The sequence below is a fragment of the Myxine glutinosa genome, chromosome 8, assembly GCF_964187855.1.
Source record: "Myxine glutinosa chromosome 8, kmMyxGlut1.1, whole genome shotgun sequence".
In the NCBI taxonomy this organism is placed as follows: domain Eukaryota; kingdom Metazoa; phylum Chordata; class Myxini; order Myxiniformes; family Myxinidae; genus Myxine; species Myxine glutinosa.
In genome coordinates this window covers 19,145,503-19,173,120 of record NC_136268.1, presented here as the reverse complement: position 1 = coordinate 19,173,120, position 27,618 = coordinate 19,145,503, and the positions used below count along the sequence as shown (strand labels likewise).

The window sequence follows — 27,618 nt, the reverse complement described above, 5'->3', positions numbered from 1 at the left end:
TGGACTCTGTGACCTTCTCTCCTGACAAGGTGGAGGAGTTTTTGTCAAACCTCGACTCTGATTCTGCAACTGGACCAGATGGCATCAGCCCACGGGTCCTAAAATCCTGCTCTGCCACTCTATCTCACCCTCTCTCTGTTCTTTTCACCCTATCTTTTGCTCAAGGTCATCTGCCAGCATCCTGGAAATCAGCAAACATTACCGCTTTACACAAAAAAGGTGCAAAAACAGATCCTTGCAACTACAGACCAATCAGCCTGCTCCCAATTATCAGCAAAGTCATGGAATCCATCATTGCTTCGGATATGAAATCTTTCCTCTTCTCCAATGGCTTGATCTCTGATCATCAATTTGGTTTCAGACCAGGTCACTCTACTCTGGACATGCTGCTTCTGCTGTCTCAACAATGGATGGAGGTCCTCAATGCCAAACAGGAAATCAGAGCTGTCTCCCTTGACATATCACGTGCCTTCGATACGGTCTGGCACCCAGCTCTGCTCACCAAACTCTCCTCCTATGGTATCCATGGAAATCTCCATGCATGGCTTGCGGACTTCCTCTCTGGTCGTAGTCAACGTGTGGCCCTGAATGGATTTCTCTCATCTCCCCTTCCCGTTCAGGCTGGAGTTCCCCAAGGCAGTGTGCTGGGCCCTGTGCTTTTTCTGGTCTTTGTCAATGATCTCTCCGACTCTCTGGAAAATCCTCTGTATCTCTTTGCTGATGACTCCACTCTCTGCCGCTCCATTCCTCTTCCCTCAGATCGGCAGTCTGCAGCCTCCTCACTCTCTGAAGACCTGGACAAAATCACAGACTGGTCAAACATGTGGAACATGTCTTTCAATCCTGACAAATCTCACACTCTTACTATGTCTCTCCGAAAAGAGCGACTGGACAACCCTCCCATCTACTTTCTCAACAATCCTCTCCAAGAAGTTCTGTCGCTCAAGCTTTTGGGTCTCACCATCTGCCATGATCTTTCTTGGGAAAACCACATTTCCAAGCTGGCCTCCAAAGCCAGTCGCCGACTGGGCATCCTCCGTCGTGCGAAGTCCTTCCTAGGCACACCTGAGCTCCTCACCACACACAAGGCTTTCATCCGCAGCTCAATGGAATACTGTTCTCCCCTATGGGCCGGTGCTCCTGCCTCACACCTGGCTCGGCTTCACGCTGTTGAATCCAAAGCTTTCAGAATCATTGGAATCTCCCGCGATGAAGCTATCTCTGAGGGCCTTTCACTCACTCACCGCAGGCAGGTAGGTGGTCTTTCTGTCTTCTACCGACTCCTCTCCGGCCTTGCTCCCCCAGCTCTCTCTGTGCTCTGTCCCCCAAATATTCCTACAGGTCGCACAAGATCTGCCAGCCACCCTCTGATGGTTAAACTGCCGAAATCTCGGCTCTCTGCTCACCTTCACTCTTTCATTCCTCTTTTCTCCCGCCTCTGGAACAAACTCCCACACTCACTTCAATCACACTCCTCCCTCCAGGTCTTCAAAACAGCTGTTCACCACCATCTCCTATCTTCCCCCATCCAAAACCTTGATCTTTTCTACCCCCACTAATTCACCCCAGATCCACCTTGTTTGAAATTCCAACTTCTTTCCTGGAAGTCTTGGCAGGGTCCATATGTTTTATACCTCTCCCACCCCCCCCCCCCCCTTCCCATGCCTTCCCCCCAAAGCCCTCTCCCTCCCACAGTTCTCTCGGTCTCCATGTCTCTCAGTCCCTGCTCTCAAATGTTGTGTTTGTGTCCTTCCCCCTCTCTCCCCATCTTGTCTACCGCTCCCGATGTTACTTGTTTTGTGTGTCTGTTTGTCTTTCTGTGTGATTAATGTTCGCTCTTTCACGAGCCTCGATCTTGTATACAAAAAAAAAAAATAAAAAAAAAAATAATAGTAATAATAATAATAATAACAGAATTATTTATTTCAAAGGATGAGTTGTTCATTTGTGAAGTAAATGTATCATGAAGTATTCCACGAAAGGATAAATTTCACGAACTGTTCTGCCAGAAAGTTGAAGTTCATCACTGGAGATCTTGGTGATAATCTTTCGATCCGAGACCCTACTCCTCCCTGAACCGGACTGTGATCAGCACTTGTACTCTTTTGGGTCGGACCTGCATTCTCAACCTGACAAATACATCACAGAAGGGATTATGAGTTTACCTTTCCTGGTGTTGTTGATACATCCTGCCAGTGCTCACGTGTGGACGATTCCAAAAGAATCCAACCACTCGTCCAATCCTACCAACAACACCAGGAATCTCATACCAAACGATTATCGATAAAATGTTCCTCTGAGTGACCCTTACCCTCAAATTTATCACCATTTCAGTGAAATATCTTTCACGAATCGTCACTTCTTCTTCTCTTGCATCCATCACACAGGAAGCTGTTCCATCTGTTCCTCAGAAGAATGAAGGAGTTTTCAGCTATTTGTACAAAGGAATTCAGAACATCGTTTCAACCTCCTTTCTGAAGGTATGATCGCACACGCACATCACTCCACAAACACACACACGATAATCCTGGAGGACATAAATGATACCACGACCAGTTGGTCATGCATGTCTGTCCATGATACCAGGGCAGACATGCACGACCAACAAAGGGGTCCACACTTTTCAACAGACGAGGGCAACCACATATGTAACCATGCTTCCACCCGCACAAATCTATGACTGTTGAGGAAACGAAACACTTTTCAGGCTCTCCAGTTTAAAGGAACCGGTGGGGTGCATTTGATCCGTTACTTCCTTGTTGCACCACCAATGGCCACTTAGATCCTGTGCGGTGGTCGTTGCATACTTGCTGAAAGTTTTCATTGTGCGCATTTGCGACCTGTGGATGTCACTGCGTTATGACGTAACACACCCAAACTTGGCGCCCGATCTCATGGTGGTGCAACAAACAATTAATCTCCTGCAGTAGAACCTTTGAGCAGCTCAATGTCTGACATTCCGCGTATGGGTGTTATGAGGACGTTTTTAGGCTAAGAACAGGATTATTTATTTCAGAGGATGAGTTGTTCATTTGTGAAGTAAATTTAAAATAAAGTGTTCCAGGAAAGGATAAATTTAGCGAACTGATCTGCCAGAAAGTTAAAGTTCATCAATGGACATCTTGGTGATATTCTTTCGATCCAACACCCTACTCCTCCCTGAATCAGACTGTGATCAGCACTTGCACCCTTTTGCGTCACACCTGCATTCTCAACCTGACAAATGCATCACAGAAGGGATTATGAGTTCACCTTTCCTGGTGTAGTTGATACATCCTGCCAGTCCTCATGTGTGGATGATTCCACTTGAATACCACTCGTCCGATCCTACCCAGAACACCAGGAATCTCATACCAAACGGTTATTGATAAAATGCTCCTCTGAGTGCCCCCTCACCCTCAACAACATTTATCACCATTTCAGTAAAATATCTTTCATTAATTCTCAATTCTTGTTCTCTTGTGTCCATCACACAGGAAACTGTTCCAGCTGTTCCTCAGAAGATTATATGGGATTTCAGGTATTTGTACAATGGAATTCATCACATCGTTCCAACCTCCTTTCTGAAGGTATGATCACACACACATCACACACACATCATTCCAGAAACATGCACACTTTAATGCCACAGGATATAATTTATACCAGGACAGACACGCACACCCACCTGAGCATGTAGACACTTCATAAAAGGCCAGGACAACCACATATGCAACAACAAAGCAACTCGCAGAATCACATATGTACTGTTGTGGCCAAAAATATTGGCACCCGTGCACTTCTTTCAAACAATGCACCATTTCTTTCAGAAAATTGTTGAAATTCAAAAAAAAATGGTTTCTACAAATGTACGTCTTTGGTTTGCAATGGAACAAAACAAAAAAAAGCTGAAGATATTCCTAAATCTTAGCTTATTCCACACAAAAATCCTAAAATGGCCTGGACAATATTATTGGCACGTTTTAGAAGTTGTTAGAAATATTTGGATTTCGAGCAGGTGATTCTCCTTTACTTTGGAATTGAACTCACCTTTGGTGAGTTGCAGGTGCCTGCAATGTAAGAATCATGCATTCAACCAGTTTGAATGGAGAAAAGAAAGAAAACCAGAGAATTGTCTGAGGAGGTCAGACACAATATTGTAGCCAAGCATGGACAATCTCAAGGCTACAAGTCCATCTCCAGAGACCTTGATGTTCCTGTGTCCACCGTACGCAATGTTATCAGGAAGTTTGAGGCCCATGGCACTGCAGCCAACCTCTCTGGACGTGGCCACAAGAGAAAACTTGATCGAAGATTACAGCGAACGATTGATCGAATTATGGAGAAAGCATCTCAATCAACTGCCAAACAGATTCAAGCTGACCTTCAGACACAGAGGATATAAATTTCAACACAGTGAGTCAATTAAATCACAACACAGTATGACAATTTCAACTCGCACCATCCGTCGCCAACTTAATGAAATGGGGTTCTATGGTCGGAGACCCTTGAGGACTTCACTGCTGAGAGAGAGACAGAAGAAAGCATGACTGGAGTTTGGCAAAACACACCTGAACAAGCCAAAATCCTTCTGGGTGAATGTCCTATGGACAGATGAGACCAAATAAGAGCTTTTTGGTAAAGCACGTCATCTCTATGTTTACAGAAAACAAAATGAAGCATTCAAATAAAGGAACACCTTCCCTACAGTCAAACATGGAGGAGGTTCAGTGATGTTTTGGGGTTGCTGTGCTGCCTCTGGCACTGGGTGACTTGAATGTGTGCATGGCATCATGAAATCAAGAGATTACCAAGGCATTTTGGAGCGCAATGTTCAACCCAGTGTCAGAAATCTGGGTCTCCGTCGAAGGTCATTGGTCTTCCAGCCGGACAATGACCCCAAACACACTTCAAAAAGCACCCTGGAATGGTTCAAGACAAAATGCTGGACAGTCCTGAAGTGGCCAGCAATGAGTCCAGATCTAAATCCCATTGAACACCTGTGGGGAGATCTGAAAACAGCAGTTGGGAGAAGGCACCTTTCAAATCTGGCAAAACCGGAGCAGTTTGCACAAGAAGAGTGGGTCAAACTGCCAGTAGCGAGGTGTAGAAACTCATTAATGGCTATAGGAAGCGCTTGACTGCAGTTATTTTGTCCAAAGGCTGTGCTACCAAATATTAAGGATAGGGTGTCAATAATTTTATCAAAAGCATTTCTTTTTATTTTATGACTTCAAAGGATATATTAAGTTCTGAATGAAAAACAATGGTTCTGTAAAATTAACAGTGAAATAGAGAATTGTGGAGGCCAAATACTTTTGTCCATTTGAACTTAGTTTTTGAGAAAATTGTGAGTTATTTGAAAAAGGTGCGAGGGTGCCAAAATTTTTGGCTTTGGCTGTAACCTCACACCATCCAGAACATATCCCTGATTGTTGAGGGATCACTGATCATTTGTGGCCACTTTGGTGAAATATCTTTCGTTAATTCTCATTTCTTCTTCTCTTGTGTCCATCACACAGGAAACTGTTCCATCTGTTCCTCAGAAGATTATAGGGGTTTTCAGGTATTTGTACAATGGAATTCATCACATCGTTCCAACCTCCTTTCTGAAGGTATGATCACACACACATCACACACACATCATTCCAGAAACATGCACACTTTAATGCCACAGGATATAATTTATACCAGGACAGACACGCACACCCACCTGAGCATGTAGACACTTCATAAAACGCCAGGACAACCACATATGCAACAACATAGCAACTCGCAGAATCACATATGTACTGTTGTGGCCAAAAATATTGGCACCCGTGCACTTCTTTCAAACAATGCACCATTTCTTTCAGAAAATTGTTGAAATTCAAAAAAAATTGGTTTCTACAAATGTACGTCTTTGGTTTGCAATGGAACAAAACAAAAAAAAGCTGAAGATACTCCTAAATCTTAGCTTATTCCACACAAAAATCCTAAAATGGCCTGGACAATATTTTTGGCACGTTTTAGAAGTTGTTAGAAATAATTGGATTTCAAGCAGGTGATTCTCCTTTACTTTGGAATTGAACTCACCTTTGGTGAGTTGCAGGTGCCTGCAATGTAAGAATCACGCATTCAACCAGTTTGAATGGAGAAAAGAAAGAAAACCAGAGAATTGTCTGAGGAGGTCAGACACAATATTGTAGCCAAGCATGGACAATCTCAAGGCTACAAGTCCATCTCCATAGATCTTGATGTTCCTGTGTCCACCGTACGCAATGTTATCAGGAAGTTTGAGGCCCATGGCACTGCAGCCAACCTCTCTGGACGTGGCCACAAGAGAAAACTTGATCGAAGATTACAGCGAACGATTGATCGAATTATGGAGAAAGCATATCAATCAACTGCCAAACAGATTCAAGCTGACCTTCAGACACAGAGGATATAAATTTCAACACAGTGAGTCAATTAAATCACAACACAGTATGACAATTTCAACTCGCACCATCCGTCGCCAACTTAATGAAATGGGGTTCTATGGTCGGAGACCCTTGAGGACTTCACTGCTGAGAGAGAGACAGAAGAAAGCATGACTGGAGTTTGGCAAAACACACCTGAACAAGCCAAAATCCTTCTGGGTGAATGTCCTCTGGACAGATGAGACCAAATAAGAGCTTTTTGGTAAAGCACGTCATCTCTATGTTTACAGAAAACAAAATGAAGCATTCAAATAAAGGAACACCTTCCCTACAGTCAAACATGGAGGAGGTTCAGTGATGTTTTGGGGTTGCTGTGCTGCCTCTGGCACTGGGTGACTTGAATGTGTGCATGGCATCATGAAATCAAGAGATTACCAAGGCATTTTGGAGCGCAATGTTCAACCCAGTGTCAGAAATCTGGGTCTCCGTCGAAGGTCATTGGTCTTCCAGCAGGACAATGACCCCAAACACACTTCAAAAAGCACCCTGGAATGGTTCAAGACAAAATGCTGAACAGTTCTGAAGTGGCCAGCAATGAGTCCAGATCTAAATCCCATTGAACACCTGTGGGGAGATCTGAAAACAGCAGTTGGGAGAAGGCACCTTTCAAATCTGGCAAAACCGGAGCAGTTTGCACAAGAAGAGTGGGTCAAACTGCCAGTAGCGAGGTGTAGAAACTCATTAATGGCTATAGGAAGCGCTTGACTGCAGTTATTTTGTCCAAAGGCTGTGCTACCAAATATTAAGGATAGGGTGTCAATAATTTTATCAACAGCATTTCTTTTTATTTTATGACTTCAAAGGATATATTAAGTTCTGAATGAAAAACAATGGTTCTGTAAAATTAACAGTGAAATAGAGAATTGTGGAGGCCAAATACTTTTGTCCATTTGAACTTAGTTTTTGAGAAAATTGTGAGTTATTTGAAAAAGGTGCGAGGGTGCCAAAATTTTTGGCTTTGGCTGTAACCTCACACCATCCAGAACATATCCCTGATTGTTGAGGGATCACTGATCATTTGTGGCCACTTTGGTGAAATATCTTTCGTTAATTCTCATTTCTTCTTCTCTTGTGTCCATCACACAGGAAACTGTTCCATCTGTTCCTCAGAAGATTATAGGGGTTTTCAGGTATTTGTACAATGGAATTCATAACATCGTTCCAACCTCCTTTCTGAAGGTATGATCACACACACATCATTCCAGAAACATGCACACTTTAATGCCACAGGATATAATTTATACCAGGACAGACATGCACACCCACCTGAGCATGTAGACACTTCATAAAAGGCCAGGACAACCACATACGCAACAACATAGCAACTCGCAGAATCACATATGTACTGTTGTGGCCAAAAATAATTGGCACCCTTGCACTGCTTTCAAACAATGCACCATTTCTTTCAGAAAATTGTTGAAATTAAAAAAAAAATTGGTTTCCACAAATGTATGTCTTTGGTTTGCAGTGGAACAAAACAAAAAAAAGCTGAAGATATTCGGAAATCTTAGCTTATTCCACACAAAAATCCTAAAATGGCCTGGACAATATTTTTGGCACGTTTTAGAAGTTGTTAGAAATAATTGGATTTCAAGCAGGTGATTCTCCTTTACTTTGGAATTGAACTCACCTTTGGTGAGTTGCAGGTGCCTGCAATGTAAGAATCACACATTCAACCAGTTTGAATGGAGAAAAGAAAGAAAACCAGAGAATTGTCTGAGGAGGTCAGACACAATATTGTAGCCAAGCATGGACAATCTCAAGGCTACAAGTCCATCTCCAGAGACCTTGATGTTCCTGTGTCCACCGTACGCAATGTTATCAGGAAGTTTGAGGCCCATGGCACTGCAGCCAACCTCTCTGGATGTGGCCACAAGAGAAAACTTGATCGAAGATTATAGCGAACGATTGATCGAATTATGGAGAAAGCATCTCAATCAACTGCCAAACAGATTCAAGCTGACCTTCAGACACAGAGGATATAAATTTCAACACAGTGAGTCAATTAAATCACAACACAGTATGACAATTTCAACTCGCACCATCCGTCGCCAACTTAATGAAATGGGGTTCTATGGTCGAAGACCCTTGAGGACTTCACTGCTGAGAGAGAGACAGAAGAAAGCATGACTGGAGTTTGGCAAAACACACCTGAACAAGCCAAAATCCTTCTGGGTGAATGTCCTATGGACAGATGAGACCAAATAAGAGCTTTTTGGTAAAGCACGTCATCTCTATGTTTACAGAAAACAAAATGAAGCATTCAAATAAAGGAACACCTTCCCTACAGTCAAACATGGAGGAGGTTCAGTGATGTTTTGGGGTTGCTGTGCTGCCTCTGGCACTGGGTGACTTGAATGTGTGCATGGCATCATGAAATCAAGAGATTACCAAGGCATTTTGGAGTGCAATGTTCAACCCAGTGTCAGAAATCTGGGTCTCCGTCGAAGGTCATTGGTCTTCCAGCAGGACAATGACCCCAAACACACTTCAAAAAGCACCCTGGAATGGTTCAAGACAAAATGCTGGACTGTTCTGAAGTGGCCAGCAATGAGTCCAGATCTAAATCCCATTGAACACTTGTGGGGAGATCTGAAAACAGCAGTTGGGAGAAGGCACCTTTCAAATCTGGCAAAACAGGAGCAGTTTGCACAAGAAGAGTGGGCCAAACTACCAGTAGAGAGGTGTAGGAAGCTCATTCATGGATATAGGAAGTGCTTGACTGCAGTTATTTTGTCCAAAGGCTGTGCTACCAAATATTAAGTAGAGGGTGTCAATAATTTTATCAACAGCATTTCTTTTTATTTTATGATTTCAAAGGATATATTAAGTTCTGAATGAAAAACAATGGTTTTGTAAAATTAACAGTGAAATAGAGAATTGTGGAGGCCAAATACTTTTGTCCATTTGAACTTAGTTTTCGAGAAAATTGTGAGTTCTTTGAAAAAAAGTGCAAGGGTGCCAATATTTTTGGCTTCGGCTGTAACCTCACACCATCCAGAACCTATCCCTGACTGTTGAGGGATCACTGATCATTTGTGGCCACTTTGGTGAAATATCTTTCGTTAATTCTCAATTATTGTTTTCTTCTGTCCATCACACAGAAGGTTGTGTCTGTGGAGCCCCAAGACATTTCCAGGTCTTTGTGTGAAACAATCTGTAACATCGTTCCGTCCTCCTTTCTGAAGGTATGTTCGCATATATGTCACTCCAGAAACACACGTTTTAATGCCGGGGAATATAACTTATACCAGGGCAGACATGCTCGTCCAACAAAGTGTTTCCACGCTTTCCAAAAGACGAGGGCAGCCACATATGTAACCACGCTTCCACCCGCACAAATCTATGACTGTTGAGGAAATGAAACACTTTCAGGCTTTTCAGTTTAAAGGAATCGGAGGGGCCGTTTGATCCGTTACTTCTTGACTGCGCCACCAATGGCCACTTCGATCTTGTGCGGTGTTCATTGCACACTTCCTAAAAGTTTTCACTGTGCGCATTTGTTACCTGTGGACATCACGGCGTTTTGATGTAACACACTTAAATTTGGCATTCTATTTATCTCAAGGTGGTTCAATAGTCAATAATTAATCTCCTGCGATTTGGGTGTTGCGAGGACTCCATCTCCATCCCGAGTTTGGGTGTTGTGAAGACGTTACTCGGCTAAGAACATATTTATATATCTCAGAGGATGAGTTGTTCATTTATGAAGTAAATTTACAATAAAATGTTCAAATAAAGGTTACATTTAGTGATCCGATCTGCCAGGAACTTAATTTTCACGAATTGAGATTTTGGTGATGATTTTTCGATCCAAAACCCCACTCCCTGAACCAGACTTATCAGCACTTGTAGCCTTTTGGGTCGGACCTGCATTCTCAACCTGACAAATGCATCACAGAAGGGATTATGAATTTACCTTTCCTGGTGTTGTTGATACATCCTGTCAGTGCTCACGTGTGGATGATTCCAATAAGCATATCACTCGTCCAATCCGACCCAGAACACCACTAATCTCATACCAAACGAATATCGACAAAATGCTCCTCTGAGTGCCCCCTCACCCTCAACACTGATCACGATTTCAGTGAAATATCTGATTAATTCTCAATTCTTCTTCTCTTGTGTCCATCACACAGGAAACTGTTCCATCTGTTCCTCGGAGGATTATAGGGGTTTTCAAGTATTTGTACAATGGAATTCATAACATCGTTCCGACCTCCTTTCTGAAGGTATGGTCACACACATCATTCCAGAAACACACACACTTTAATCCCAGAGGATATAAATACCACCATGACATACATGCAGAGCCAACTGAACATGTACACACTTCATAACAGGCCAGGACAACCACATACGCAGTGACATAGCCACTCGCAAAACCACATCTGTAACCACACACACCATGCAGAATATATCCCTGACTGTTGAGAGATAACTGATCATCTGTGGCCACTTTGTTGAAATATTTCATTAATTCTCAATTATTGTTTTCTTCTGTCCATCACACATTTTTTCATGTCCCTTTTCATGTCTCTCAGAAGTCCGAAGTTAACATCCTTCCGACCTCCTTTCTGAAGGTATGATCGCAAACACATCACTCAAACACACGCTTTAATCCCAGAGGGGACCTGACTTAACACACTCAAACATGGCGTCCTAGCTCAAGAGGGTTGAACGCACGGTTAGTTTCCTGCAGTAGAACCACCAAGCAACTCATGGGCCGAAATTACATGTGTGGGTTTTGCGAGATTGTGTGATGTCTAGAACAGGTTTACTTATTTCAGTGGATGAGTTGTTCATTTCTGAAGTAAATTAAAATTAAAATGTTCCTCCAGAGGTTAAATTTAGCGATCTGATCTGCCCGAAATTTATGGAGATCTTGGTGATGATTATTAGATCCAAGACCAGACTCGTCACCGGGGTGGTCCCTCATCATCACTTGTACCATTTAGAGTCAAACCTGCATTCTCAACCTCTTATAACGAAACAGAAGTAAAGCAGCAGAGGTTGTGAGTGCAGAGGACAATGTAAAAGATACAGGTGATGTGATGAAGATGGCTAATGGACATCAAAAGGCAAATTCGGAAAAGTATCACCGCTCAAAAAGAGCTTGAGCGAATGTAGAAAAATAAATGTTTTCCCGGTGTTACCAGTGTTGCTTCGTTTGGGTTGAAGTCGTGTGAACGGAAATGGACAGTTTGTGTCAATCACTTTGACGAGTATGGGTTAGTTTGGGTTGAAATGACGATTACGAGTATTGGTTAGTTTGGGTTAAAATCACTTTGACAGGTGTTATTAATTATAATAACTAGAACTGCCACTTTGTAACTGTTGGCAGTGATGGTCCGGTGCAAAGACGTCCCACTTTGATCAGACACGTGACCAATGAAATCCTCTTAAAAAAAAAAAAAACTCGATTCAGAATTTGATTTAAAAAATGAAATTTAAAGGAATTCAAACAATACTCAGATTCAAAATAATTTTTAATAATGGCTGCCAGAAATGCAACCGCCGATGTTTAAATTACCAAACTGTATTCCAAAATACTCGTTACTAATGTGTGTGAAGTTTCACATCATTCTTTTAAGCCGTACTGGAGTGTGAAAATAATTATTATTCTTCATCATAAAGGTTTCTTCTTCTTCACATATATATAATATTCTGGCTGCCAGACCATGTGATCTATCACATTTAAATTTTGTAAAGTTTGACTTCAACAGCATAAGCCGTTTCATGGAAAGTTATTTATTTATTTTACTTTGATCCAATATGGCTGCCCAACCACATGGCCTTTGAGATAAAAAAAAATGTCCGCCGCCTAGCATTGGGAAGGAGTTCATGTGTGTGATGTTTTGTGTTGATCGGATAAGGTTCGTTTTTTTTATCCAATATGGCTGACAAACAATGTGACCTATGACTTGATCGTTTTCAACATATATTTCCCAAGGCTGTTAGATCATATGTGTGGCGTTTCACATCGATCTAGTGAGCCGTTTTGGAGAAAGTTTGTATTTTCAAGCCAATATGGCTGCCGAATCATGCGACCAATGACATCATCAATACGAGAACGGCACTCAGTGGAGGGCATACCTCCGCCTGGTTGGCCATATCAATCAATGGTGAAGAATCCCTTAAAAAATTCTGCAAGCTGGATCGGATCTGGATCTTCACCAAAATTGAATCGATTCTTCTTTGTCTCACACAAACAACCTGTTCAACAAGTTTCGTCCAAATCCATCCATAAACTTTTGAGATATCCTGCTATGCATCGTTTTTGGCCCTATCTCCCAATGGTGAAGAATCACTTGAAAAAAATAAATAATTATCATATCCGAATCCATATTCAGATCTTCACCAAAATCCAATTGAATCGATCTTGTCAGACACCCAACCAATCCACAAAGTTTCGTCCAAATCCGTCCATAACTTTTTGAGATATCCAACTAAGGAATTGTTTAGGGCCCTATCTCCCAAAGGTGAATAATCACTTAAAAATTCTAATAGCCGGATCCAAATCCGGATCTTCACCAAAATCTAATCATTTCGTCCTTGTCACATACGCTACATCTCTGACATATTTCGTCCGAATCCGTCCACAACTTTTCGAGATATTTTGTTCACAGACAAAAGGACAGACAAACAGACAGGGGTGAAAACATAACCTCCATCCACCTTTGGTGGCGGGGGTAATAATTCTCCCATACAATTTTTGCCTAGATTACGCTCAATACATTTCAAACTGATTGGATTAAGCATTGTACTTATGACCGGATTAAGTGTTGTATATGAAGGCACCGATGTCATGATCAACATATATTTTACTCCTCATGGGGAGTTCTTGACGATGTGTCAATTTTCAATTTTTTTCATGGAGCGTTTTCAGAGATACAGAGGTGCAAAGTTATTTTTTTATTTTTTTTTTCCAAAATGGCACCCGCACCTCGTGACCTATTATATCATTCTTATCATTTAAAAAAAATCTACTGCATTAGGTGCTCCTTTGGTGAAAATTCCGTGGCAATCGCTCAAGCAGGTTGCAGAGAAAATGAATTTAAAAGAAAATAAACGTGCAAAAACGGGAGAATAAAAAATATTAATAAACTTAACAAAAACAATTAGGTTCCAGTGTTCTGTCATTGTGTTAATTGAAACTGTCATTCTGGTGTTTCACAGGCAGGTTGTTTCATCAATGTATGTGTCGTCCTTCGGATGTCGGTAAACCTGGTCATCCCGTTTGTCGGCATTAGTTAATGGACATTAAATATCCCATGGTGTCATTCGCGAAGAGTTGGCAACCTATCACTGGCACCATGAACAAATTACAAATTTCTTATACAACTATTGCTGGGAAGGTAATGGCAAACCACCCAGTATAACCTTTACAAAAAAACTGCTTACATTTTTATTTTTATATATATATATATATATATATATATATATATATATATATATATATATATATATATATATATATATATATATATATATATACAGATATATATATAGATATATATATAGATATACACAGATATATATATAGATATATACAGATATATATATATAGATATATATAGATATATACAGATATATATAGATATATAGATATATAGATGTGTGTAAATGTGCATGTATTTGTATCATGTATAAGGGTAAGTGGGATCCATAGCTATAATGTATGAAGGATTTAATAATGCTTTGTCTAAATGCGTTATGGGACTAAAACATTTTTCCTAAACTCAGTTTTCTGACTTTTTTTTTTAGATCGAACCTGACACCTGCCCATGGGAGCCCTCCATATGGAGCTCCCCAAAGTGCGCTCCAACACATTGGTTGACCCCAGCAACTGAGATCCCTGGAAATGAAACCACATGTCTGGATGATATGGATGTTCACCGTAAGTTGATTTTGATGCTGAATGTAAAATATGTTGAGAGAACAAGAAAATAGTAGTGATTCGTAAGTTGGGTGGACTGTTTCATTGCATTACCTTTTGTAATAATTTATTCATTGCAGATATAACAACAGGTTGAGAATTACTTGTATAACTGTGATTTTTGTGATTTTAAATGATATTTGGCCTCGTTTTATTTTCACACTGAAATGTTGGAATCATAATTGATTATGATTTATTGATTAGGAACGGCTGATCTGCGTTTGTTTTGCTTAATTTGATTTCAAAGTCATCCAAGTAAAATTTTCTCTTTCTTTTGCTCATTGCAAACCCAAACCCTTCAGAATGTCTGGACTTCATTTCAAGGGAAGATCAGGAAGAAGAGATGGTGGAGATGAACATCTACGAAATCATCTTTCAAGTTGTGTACAATTCTTTGGCAATTCGCTGGATTCTTTTCTGTTTTACAAAGTGGATAAAGAGGCTGAAAAAGATGTACACCAATAAAATGCACCACAAAAAGAGGAAGAGGCGATGCACTTGCAAGCTTGAAAGCAAAGGACCAACCCTATGGCCAAGTTCCTGGGGTAAGGTGCTGCAGGATATGTGGGCAAGAAGCTGACCCAATCATGGAGCGTTACCATGATGCTCCCCTACAACGAGCAATCCTACAACGACAACGACACCCACACCCTACAACAATGACATGATGCTCCCCTACAACGAGCTGACCCAGTCATGGTGCTTTACCTCAATCTTGAGAGGGGTTGGATGACGTGATGCTTCCCTACAACGAGCTGCACAGAAACTTGCGGCAATGTTCCAGGCAGCCATGGTAGCCAATCCGCAAATGTAATAATACAAATGTAACTAATACATACAAATGTAACTAATACATACAAATGTAACTAATACATACAAATGTGATGAATACATACAAATGTAACTAATACACACAAATGTAACAGTAATATATAAATATCATCGCAGTAATTTGTGTGGTTATTATGACATTAATACATACAAATGTAACAGTAATACATACAAATGTAACTGTAATACATACAAATGTCACAGTCATTAAATTTGGCCCACATACCAAGTATGACCCGGGGATTGTCCGAAGGGTATTTTAAGTGCTCCAATGGAACGGTTGATAAGGAACAGCTGGCTTCGCAAGTGACAAGTAATTCGGACTTGTGAAGATCAGGCATTCGAAGATGAGCACTTGGAGTTCACTCGTCCTGTCGTTGCTTTAATCATTGTAATCCTCCACAATCGTAATCCACAATCATTGAAATTGTAATCTATTGTAAATAACCCTGTATGTTTAAGGACTTTTAATAAACTGTAATCACTGTCCTTCAATAAACATTGTAAACAGTACCTGGTGTCATCGTTTTTTAATATTATTTAAGCATATTTTATGAAACTGTAACCATGTGCATTCATGGTCGCAGACATTTTTTTTAACTTTAAAAATTTTCCCCTATGCATCAGGAAATGCCGGGAACAAATCCCTCTCTTCCTCAATGAAACAATTCCCTGACATTTGCGGTGTCGACATTCGTGGGATTTTCCCCTATGAATCAGGAAATGCCGGGAACAAATCCCTCTCTTCCTCATTGAAACAATGCCCTGACATTTGCGGTGTCGACATTCGTGGGATTTTCCCCTATGAATCGGGAACCGCAGTTACCTATCCCTCGTTCCCCCCATTAAAACAATGCCCCGACATTTGCGGTGTCGACATTCATGGGATTTTCCGCGAATCAGGATCTGCAGAGAACCTGTGACCCACCCCCCTTTTCCCACTGAAACAATGCCCCCACATTTGTGAATTCGACATTTGCAGCATTTTCCAGGAACGTATCCACCACTAATGTCGGGGCCTGACTTTATATAAACTACAACGGCACTTGGAAGAGCACATACCTCTACCAGGCGGAACAGTTTATACTTTGTATGCCATTGACAGGCCGCATCTGGATCCCGATCTGAACCAAAATCCAATCACCTTTTTCTTGTCACCTAACCAACTCATCCAATAAGTTATCATAATCTGTCCATATATTTTTGAAAAATCATGCTGTATATCGTTTTTGGCCCCATCTCTCAATGGTGAATAATCAAATAAAAATGAAAAAGCTCTTGTGGCCGGATTCGGATCTTTATGGGAGATAGGGCCAAAAACGATACATAGCAGGATATCTCAAAAAGTTATGGACGGATTTGGACGAAACGTGGTTAACAGGTTGGGTGTGTGACAAAGACCGAAGGAGAAATCAAAAGGATCTGAATCAAATTCAAATTCAAATGGAGAATTCAAAGGATCTGAATTTAGATTCGGATACGAGAATTATTTAAAACTAGCCGAAACCCGTGGAACATCCACGGAAGGGAGGATGTGGTGTATGGATAGAGTGTACCACTATGGATGGCATAGGGGATTTGCTTGTCCGAGTAAGAGTTAGGAAGAAAGATGAGAATGAAGAGTGCGTATATGAACAACGTATTTATTGCAATCTACTTAAATGACAACGCTACGATATATACACAAAGAATTAAGTTAAGCACCCCCTACACAAAGAATTAAGTTAAGCACCCCCTAATATATATTCTTTGTGTATATGTATACATTGGCATATATTCTAAGGTATGTGAGATCAAATAATGATTGGTATGACATTAGCAATTATCCATTGATGAAATGCAGATGAGTGCACTCATCTGTGACGCCCATCGCTCGTGCAGCACGTGTTATCATCCACGTGGTCGTGATTGACGCAAAGATCGCTAGAGGTCTTCTCAGAACAATGACTGTACGTTAGAAAACATAAACATCATCCACACTGTCCGTGACGGACCTATAGCTCCATACTTAAATTGAGGTGAAAATATGCCTAAAATTCCCAAAAATTTTCACCTTAAATTATTCAGAATAAAATATTGAAAACGGCATGATTGTTATGTTTTTATGTGACCATAATATCACTTCTCCAGAAAATATAGCAATATCATGGGTATATTACACTGTTTTGACGACAACAAACTTGTAATGTGCGAGGTTGTAAAAAAACGGGGGGGGTGCTTAACTTAATTCTTTGTGTATACTTTTGAAAAATGAATGGATTCATAATAGGAATCCGCATAGCACTGGCGCAGTGGTATGTGTCAATGGAAAGGAACAGCAGTAGAACCATAGACTTTTAAAAAATGAACGGATTAGTAAATCGACTGGAACAGATTTTTCGAGTATGGCTGTACGTGATAAACAAAGAGCGCGGTTGGAAGAAATTATGGTAAACCCACCTGATGAGGTTAGCGTACACCACGATCGATGACACCGGCACAAATGCATGCTCAGGATTGTCCACTCAGTGGACGGCTTGCTGTCGCCTTCGACTGTGCAATCAGCGGACGGCTTGCTTCGCCTTTACCCAGCAGACGCCAATAAGATGGCGTCGTATCGGCAGTTAATCGGATGCTTTTGGGCCCCAACGTCGGCTAATTCAGATTTTTCGAGTATGGCTGTACGTGATAAACAAAGAGCGCGGTTCGTAGATCGTAAATCCATTAGTGCCGTGGGCATCGGGTCACTGGGTGCGGCGTAAAAGGGATTACAAAGTCGAGTCCTTACGCTATTATTATATAGATTGTAAGTGATTCTTCACCATTGAGAGATCGGGTGAAAAGCGACAAACAACGTGATATTTGAAAAAGTTATGGACGAGTTATGACTAAACTTGGGATGAGTTGATTCGGTGACAAAAAAGCCGATTCGATTTTGGTTCAGGTCCGAATCCAAATCCGGCCTTTCAGTGGGATACAAAACGTACCTGGCGGAGGAATGCTCTCTACTGAGTGCCGTTCTAGTTATTACTTTTCTTGATGGTGCATCACAAACTTGGAAATGTCTTCTGAATTATCTTTGTGTCATGATCGTAGAATATCTAAGGAGAAATACTGCTCAACCACAAATGTCCAATTTGCCATTCCTGTGGATTCATTGGTTGTTTGTTTTTAATCTGCAGTTCATCTGATACAACCTGAAAGAAAACAATAATTACCTTGCATTATCATGGAATTATTCCACCCTGAAATCTGTCCCATATTTTTTTTACCACACCCTGTATAAGGAAAAGGTCATCAACTGCATCATGCACGTATTACTTGATTGGACCAATACCCTTGATGACCACAAGTACTAAAACGAAGAATAGACAAAAGAGTAGGGACACAAATCTAAAAAGACTACTACATGTCATGCCGCAAAGAGGTTTTAAAAAGGGAAACGTATGACCAGGTGTATATATGGATGAGGTGGCATTGGGATAAAAAGGACACATTTGTATCACCAGCAGCAGCTTCATAGACTGGATTATCTACACAGGATATATGGACCACTGTACAAAATGGGGGTTCAATACAATGATCACGTGATGCAAATGGCGTTCAGTGCTTGATGTGATCTTTAACACAACTGAATCCTTCCATCATTTGCTAACAGTCAGCATTTAAAAAAGGGCAGAGCCTGGACAAGCATAAAAAAACCATTGCGCAGCCTTGATGAAGGAATATTGTTTTGTATACAAAGTCAAGGCTCATAGAAAAGATAATGCACTGAACAGACCAGGACGTAACCGGACGAAAGTACAGTAGAGAGAGGGGGAAAGCGGGGGACGACACCAACTGTGGAGTTGAAGGACAAGATAGAGGGAGACTTGGACAAACAATCGGTGTGGGAAGGAATGGGGGACAGGAAAGGATGCATGGGGTGGACAAGATGAACACAGAAGGAAACTCTCAGGAAGGAATGGATCCATGGGTGGACAAAATGAATACAGAAACTGTAAGTTTGTAAGAAAGAAGGCTTGGGGGTGAGGGGAGAGGATAGAGGAGTTAATGAGGATAGAAAAGATCATGGTTTTGGATTGGGGATGATCAGACATTGGTGAACAGCTGTTTTGAAGACCTGGAGGGAGGAGTGGGATAGAAAAAAGTTTGGGAGTTTGTTCCAGAGACGGGAGAAAAGAGGAATGAAAGAGTGAAGGTGAGCAGAGTGCCTAGATTTTGGTCGTTTCAACAGAAGAGGGTTGCTGGCAGATCTTGTGTGTCCTGCAGGAATATTTGGGGGACAGAGCACAGAGAGAGCTGGGGGAGCAAAGCCAGAGAGGAGCAAGGTCGGTAGAAGACAGTGAGAACGCCAATTTAGGTGAGAAATGATCCTGGATTTAGGGAGTTTCACCAGAAAGGGGTTGATGGTGGACCGTGTGTGCCCTGCAGAAACCTGAGGGGGAAGGACAAAGCACAGAAAGAGCAGAGGGTGCAAGACCAGAAAGAAGATGGTAGAAGACAGAGAGACCACAGATCTGTCTGTGAAGGTGAAACGCTCATCTCTTCGACTCAGCTTCATCGTGTGAGATTCCATTGATCTTGAAGGTATTAGTTTCCACTGTGTCAAGCTGAACAAAGTGTGAGGCAAGGGACCAGCCCATAGCGAAGAGCAGTACTCCATCAAGCTGTGGATGAAGGCCTTGTTGGTGGATAGGAATTCAGGTGTACCAAAGAAGGACTTTGTACGACGGAGGATGCCCAGTCCGGCGACGAGCTTTAGAGGCCAACTTTTAAATGTGGTTTGCCTAAGAAAAATTGTGGCTGATAGTGAGAACAAAGGAGGTTGAATGACTGAACTTCCTCAAGAGGATTGTTAAGAAAGTAGATAGGAGGGTTTCACTCACGGTCCTTTTAGAGCGAGAGAATGAGAGTGGCATTTGTCTGGATTGAAAGACATATTCCATGTGTGATCAGCTTGTGAATTTGTCATGGCTGCTGCCTGCCTATTTGAAGGATGTGGAGTGGCAGATGGTGGAGTTATCGACAAATAGATAAAAGGGATTTTCCATAAAGTGAGAGAGATCATTAATGAAGATTTGTAATAAGACTGTGCCCAGAACACTCCCCTGGGGCACTCCAGCCTTGACAGGGAGAGAAGATGAAAGGATTCTGTTGAGAGCTACATATTGGTTATGAGTAGAGGAAGTCAGTGCACTGCCTGCACTGATGCACCATATGGACCACACGTTCTGTGGTCTGGCACCACTTATGGACCACACGTTCTGTGGCCTGGCACCTCTGCTGGGACCGACCATTGTTGCCAGCGGTGTCTGGCTTGTGGACCACGGTTTAAAGTGGCATCTATGCCCAGCAGTGGACCACCTGAGTTGGCCCTGCTGGCCACAAATAAAAAAGCGAACGCGGTTTGTGCCCTTTTATTAAATAACATCAAGCAAGAAGTTCAAGCCAAGATACATCGGCCCAGCAGATAAGCACAAGACAAGGCATCATTCATAACTTTGAAATGTTTTGGTGCATTTTCATGATGGTGCTTTTTGGTGCATTTTTTTATTATGGTGCATATTGGTGCATATGGGTATGGTGTATCGGTGCAGTGCATTGCAATGGCATTTTCCTCTTTTCAAAAACATCTTCCCTTTTCCCACAAAAGAAAGGTCCTGGGTTACAGTGTAAATAATTCGTAGTGTAATGTAAATAATGCTCCCCACCGGCTCGATGTGTAGTTTGAAGACCAATCCGTAATTCGGTTAATTGTGGGCATGAGTCAGTTAGGTAGGACGCAACGCAGCAGGTGGGACATATCTAGTGTTAAAACTGTCGCACTCAGGGTGAGGTTAAAAGTAGAGGGTGATCACACGTAAGTGTCACATTAATTTAAAAGATAGCCCTTTTGTTTCAGCTCGGTACGAGCCTGGAAAAAGGGGGGGTGCCATGTTGCGGTTTTAGAACCCACACTTTCTTGTAAATATCCCTTCATTAAAAGGTTAAAGGTTGCACCCCATATTTAGGCCACAAGCAACACGTAGGCCACCATAGGACTTCAATTATTTAATTAGTATGTGTTTAGATAAGGCCGTGTTTCCAATAGTTGAATCTGCGTTGTGCCAATTAAATAAGAGTAGGTCCCCAATCCATTCATTTTGCAACCCACCTCTCCAAGCGACGCCATTACGCGCCCTCCAGTCTGCCCTATGGCTCTCCCAATTTGATAGGCGCCTCTGCCAGCAGCGGCAGCCTTCGCTGCCCGTGCGCTCACTCAATGCTGCCATAAGACACGCGGTGAGGCCCGAGAAAGGGGGCACAACGCCAAGAAGAGGGTGTGGCCACATCATCCAGCCGTCAAAGGCGGAGCCGGTAAGCCCTCACCAGCCAACCAGGGCCGAAGGAACTTCGCCGACAGGCGTGGCTTTTGGGCTCGTTGAGCGTTTTGCTGGTCGAGATATATAAGCGAGCGCAAAGCCCTTTCAAGGACTGGTTGGAGGCGCGCACGTTGTAACAGGACTCTTTCTGGCGGAATGCGCTTGATTGCTTTGCGAAGCGACTTGACCGAGAGAGCGCACCTTTGGCTTACTTGATGAGATATACGGCGCGCTGAATAAGAGGACTTTGGAGAGGGGGCGTTTGGCACGAGAGTGCACATATTACGTACGCAGCGTGCCAGCTTCCCCCCGTTATATAAACTGTCCAGACGCGTTCCACTATACGCGGGCTGCCTGCCAGGTTTCGCCACTGGACCGAAGCCTGGACTGGAGCCGACCGGAGCCTGGACCGCATCGCCGGACCTTCCACCCAACTATCTACAATCCCCATGTGAGTGCGTATGTTTGTCCTGGGTACTAAGAATAAGACTGTTTTAAGACTGCCCTGTGTAACTGCTTCTTCCTCTTCCTATCCTGTACATTCTTTCGTTTCCTCTTCTCCTTCTTGTCTTCTTCTTGATCAACAAACCCAAGAAACAACTTCTTCCTCTTCTCCATGTGCAGGAGAAGTACATGGAGAAGAGGAAGAAGTTGTTTCTTGGGTTTGTTGATTTGGAGAAAGCATTCGACAGGGTTCCACGCAAAGTATTGACATGGGCATTGAGGAAGTTAGGAGTGGAGGAATGGTTGATCAGAGTAGTGATGGCAATGTATAAAAGAGCACGCACAGCTGTAAGGACGAAGGACAGGAACAGTGGTGAGTTTGAGGTGAAGATGGGAGTGTATCAGGGGTCGGTACTAGGTCCACTACTATTTGTAGCTGTGATGGAGGTGCTGGCTCAGAACGTAAAGGAGGGTTTACCGTGGGAGTTGTTGTATGCTGATGATCTGGTGTTGATTGCGGAAAGTATGGATGGACTGAAGGAAAAGATGAACAAGTGGAAGGAATGTATGGAGACAAAAGGTCTGAAGGTGAATATAGGAAAGACGAAGGTGATGGCAAGTGGTAAAGCATGTGGTGAGGTGGAAAGAACTGGGAAGTGGCAATGTGCTGTGTGCAGGAAGGGTGTCGGAGTGAACTCCATTCAATGTACAATGTGCGCTGAGTGGGGTCATCAAAAATGTAGTGGTCTGAGAGGGTCATTCACCAGTGTGGCAGCTACATTCAAATGTAAGGTGTGCACAGAGGGAGCTGCAGATGGAGGAAATGTTGAGTTGGATCTTGGAGACGGCGTGAAGCTGGAAGGTGTGAAAACATTTTACCACCTCGGAGATATGCTGAATGTAGAAGGTGGAACAGACTCGGCAACGGTTGCAAGAGTGAGATGTGCATGGAAGAAGTTTTGGGAACTGAGTGGCGTGCTGATGAGGAGGGGAGTGTCGTTGAAGCTGAACAGAAAGGTGTATGCTGCATGTGTGAGAAGTGTTATGATTTATGGGAGCGAGACATGGGTCATGAACGTAGAGCAGCAACGAAGGCTGGAAAGGGTGGAAATGCGAATGGTAGGGTGGAAATGCGAATGGTTCGGTGGATGTGCGGAGTATCTTTGAGAGAGAGGAAGACAAATGATGAATTGTGAAAGATGATGGGAATAGAGCCTGTGATTGATGCTGTGAAGAGGAACAGGTTGAGATGGTTTGGTCATGTGTTGAGGAAGGATGAAAATGACTGGTTGAGAAGAGTGATGGAAATGAATGTAGAAGGAAGTAGAGGACGGGGAAGTCCGAGAAAGACTTGGCTGAAGATGGTGGAAGAAGAAATGCGGGCAAGGGGGTTAACAAGGAGAGATGCAGAAAATAGGGCAAAATGGAGAAGATTGTCATGGGGACCGCAAGGCTAACCCCTGCTCTAGCAGGGAAAATGGCCTTAAAATGCATGTTGTTGTGTGTGTTGTTGTTCTCCTTCTTGTACATTGTGAATAAATTGCCCTGTTCTTTCTTGGTTTCCTCTTATCCGATCGCATCCGTCTTTTCTATCATTGGGTAAACGTGGCACGATAGGAACCGCTTATAATCGGGTTTAGTCCCATTGTTAACGGCTCGGATCACGGATTGCTATCCGCTCGGCATTTTCCATCATATCCATGGTTCGAGTGGGAGTTATTTCCCTGCTTCGCGGTCTGTGTTCGTAATTAGGTATTTGGGACTAAATTGACCAATAACCCTGCCTAATACCGACCGGAAGGAGCGTATAACATCCAGGACTCGGGTCGGCCAGATAGAAAGACAAGGGGATTAACCCCCCCTTGTTAAGGGGAGAGCCGACGTCTGAGATCCGTAACAATACACTCGATTCGTGCTGGACTATTCAACGTGCCTGGGTCAACTTTACAGCCTGGCCTTGCCAGCACAGACATTGGGCAAGGTATGAACAGTCAGTGTTAGCGCTGGTGTCAGTCTTTCGACATTTTGGCGTGTTGATGTCGTTATTCAAAAAAGCTTCACGTCCGGTCGGCTTCAAGATGTCGGCCTCAAAGAAAAAGTGTCGTCAGTATTCCGGTGAATACATCAAGTATGGATTCATTCCATCTCCGACGTACAAACAGTTACCGATGTGTTTGTTGTGTGGTATCAAGCTGTCCAATGAAGCAATGAAACCATCTCGACTGAGCGAGCACCTGAGTAAAAAGCACAGTGATAAGGCTCGCGCAGAGGTCAGCTATTTCCAATCGCTGAAAGAGAAATTTGAGAAGCGATCCACGGTAAAGCCGATGTTCGAAGCCAGCCAAAAGCTCGTGGATAAAGGACTGGAAGATAAACCCGTTTCCATGCCCTCTTCTCAACAGTGGTCGAGTTTCTGTCGGAAATTGATACGGAGCTATCGGAGAAAGTGAATGCGATTGAGCATGATGTGGCTTACTGACATATTCAGGAGCCTGAATGATGTCAACAAACAACTCCAGGGTGACCATATGACGCTGATTAAAGCAAAGAAAGTGATTTGGCACGTTCTTAACCAATACTGTAGGCATATTTGTCATGAAAAAAAAATTCGTGTGTTTTTTTTGTTAAAAGCAAAAAGTCACTTGATTTTGTAAGAAGGTATCATAAGCTTTAAAAAAAATTTAGGGTGGCATTTTTTCTGAACATTCTAATGGCCTGAAATCCAAGATGGCCGCCACCGTAGCAAAACGCCCTAAATTTGACGCTAAAATTAACTTAATGTGGTTTAAATATTTTTGTTTTCAGCATGAACTGCTTGGAACTTGTATATAGAGGTGACTATAATAACAATAACTTCCACTTGACTACTAATCTTTTTATTTTGCACAATTTCAGACAGAGGCTGCCTTTTTTATTTCAACATGGCGGCCGGAAAATTGACGTTCGAATCCAGTCACCGGCAGCAGTTTGTTCGCTTTATAGTGTTAAGGTTCCACTTGTCCATTTTATGGTGTACTAACATATTCTTTTCTTCTTTTGCAGGTTGCAAGTACCCACAGCAACCATCACCCAGGATAACATAGCTTAGAGACCTTAGATTAACCAAAATGGCAGAGTCTTCATCTAACAAGAAGTCAAAAACGGTGGATTTTGAACTATGCTTTATTTGCCAGTTGAGCAGCAAGCAAACAGATTATACAAACTATGTGCTTCGTCCTTCTTTGCCTTCAGTAGAGAAAGTAATTACAACAACTGATGTTCGATGTTTATATGGGGAAACAGAATTCTCTACATTAAAGAATCGCATAAAAGGTTTGTCAAACTCAGTGCAGTATTTCACGAGCATGGAAACCCATTTGAATCCACTGATGAGGATGAGATCGACAACCTGCTCACCAAAGCAGTTATGAATGAAACTGCTACCAACGACATCCTTCGGCGTGATGAGATTGGGCAACAGATGTTTGAAGGTTTCGTCACTGAACGCCTAACGGAAGGAAAACTTTCTGTGTGGGACAAAATGACCAAAAAGAAACTGGGTACCTTCAAAAGTGCCAATGCAATGGCAGAAATCCGAATGGGAGACAAGGTGGTCAAAATCAAAGAAGAGCGAGGACTGTTGCAACGGTTCATTGTTATTTCAAGAAGTCGACCAGAGCTGAATCTCAAGGAATGCATCGGAACTTATGAGTTTGGTGTGGTGCCTCGATCACTATTTGCTTCAGATGGATCCCTCCTGCTGGCATACGATAAGGCATCAATACTTCATCATCTTGAGAAGCTGGACAGTAACACACAACATGTTCAAGCTGACAGAAATGAGGCAATCCAAGCAATCCAAGTACCCTTGCAGGTGGCAGACACAGCAGTGGAACATACAAATGTTGACCCAACAGATGAATCGTCAGCACACCGAGTGATCATTATTGATGGGATGGCTGTGGTAAATTCAGTTATCAAAACGTAACAAATGAAAACGTGCCAAGACTTTGCAGATGCCTTTCTCCAGATAATCTGTAACATGGCAGCACAATATGATGAGGTCAGATTGGTGTTCGACCGGTACATCAAAACATCGCTCAAGGAACAGATGAGGACAAAGAGGACCAAGGGAAAGTCAACATATTACCACGTGAAGGACAACACTTTAATCCAACATATTTCCCTGAAGGACTTCTTATCAGATATCCGCGCCAAAGGACAACTGACCGACTATTTGGCTGACAAAGTTGTATGTCACAGCAAGAGCTCCAACAACAGACTGAAACAACTTATGGTGACCTCAGGAACACAAACCAAGGGCAATGTTGATATCCCAGACTCGCTCCTCACTCACAGCCAAGAAGAGGCAGACACTTTGCTTGTACTGCATGCTCTAACTGTTCTCAATGAAGCAGAACTTGTTGTCAGTTCCCCAGACACAGACGTCTTTTTGTTGCTTGTCTACATGTATCCAAACTTACCAACGTCTACAACCTTCCTTACGGGAAAGGGCAGGCTGAAGAGGAACATTTCTGTGCGGAGCATATACAACAACTTAGGACCAAAGCGCGCTTCTGCACTGTTAGGTTTTCATGCTCTGACAGGTTCCGATATGTCTGGTATATTTGCTGGCAGAACCAAAGACTCGTGCTTCAAGGCATTTATGTCTTGTGATGATGAGATCCTGGATGCACTAGCAATGCTCGGGAATGATGACATTGATCTGCCCGCTGATGTATGCTCTCAGTTGGAACGCTTTGTCTGTATTTTGTATCGATCCAAAATCTACACAAAAGTGAATGAGCTCCGTTGGTTCCTCTACTCAAATCGTGCAGCCGAAGGAGAAAACCTACCACCAACTTCTGGTTCACTGGACTTACACATTCGTCGGGCACATTACATATCCATGATTTGGAGAAAAGCTTGTGAAACTCACCCGTGCCTCCCAGCACCACCTGCATTTGGTTGGACATTTGATGCAGTTTCAAGTCACTTCTCTCCAGTTCGCTGTTTGAATCCACCAGCTCCTGAAGCAGTATTGCACCTCATAAAGTGCGGGTGCAAACGTGGATGCGAAGGAAGGTGCAGCTGTCGCAAGAACAATATCCCATGTACGGAAGTTTGTGGATGCTGGGTTTTCAGCTGCAACAACAAAACTGTCCAACCAGGGATAAATGAAGATTGTGAAGATTGAGGTGTTACTTTCGATGACATTCACAAAATTATAATTCACTTGATATCCATTGTTAAAAATACTAAATGAAAGCCAGGCATTTAATCAGTATGACTTTTTGCATCTTCCTGTTTAAACGATTTAAGAGATTGAACAGTAAATCAAGTATTTCATTTTATTTAGATCTGTTTGTTGGCTTGATTAATTATGTATTCTTTGTGAAAAATACATGTCTTTAAATAGATACTTTGTTTGTAATTACATGCGAAGGGAGAAGGTATAGTTTACATTGTGGGTGCGCGGTGGCCATTTTGGAATTTGGCATGTAGATCATACATATAACATAAATTTGATGATTCCATTCGATTCCTGGTCTCAGAAAACATATATTTAGACACTTTATTTGTAATTGTATCACATGTACTCGCGAAGATATCGCATTATTAGTGTTCGGCGGCCATTTTG

The 27,618-nt window shown here is 42.4% G+C and overlaps 2 protein-coding genes across 3 annotated transcripts in view; both read left to right on the top strand.

The window, feature by feature from the left end:
- LOC137419343 (uncharacterized) overlaps positions 1-15,723 on the top strand; it is a 45,198-nt gene extending 29,475 nt beyond the window's left edge. The window contains exons 6-9 of the mRNA XM_078783931.1: positions 10,580-10,672; positions 10,985-11,023; positions 14,208-14,340; positions 14,682-15,723. Coding sequence (XP_078640057.1) covers positions 10,580-10,672; positions 10,985-11,023; positions 14,208-14,340; positions 14,682-14,959 — 543 coding nt within the window. The 3' untranslated portion in view covers positions 14,960-15,723. The remainder of the gene's footprint in view (positions 1-10,579; positions 10,673-10,984; positions 11,024-14,207; positions 14,341-14,681) is intronic.
- The window catches only part of LOC144893228 (uncharacterized), a 109,097-nt gene that overhangs the window by 28,038 nt on the left and 53,441 nt on the right, over positions 1-27,618 (top strand). For both annotated transcript variants that reach the window (XR_013624255.1, XM_078782979.1), the window contains exons 9-12: positions 2,388-2,480; positions 3,477-3,569; positions 5,502-5,594; positions 7,527-7,619. The gene's annotated coding sequence lies outside the window, so the exon portion shown is untranslated. The remainder of the gene's footprint in view (positions 1-2,387; positions 2,481-3,476; positions 3,570-5,501; positions 5,595-7,526; positions 7,620-27,618) is intronic.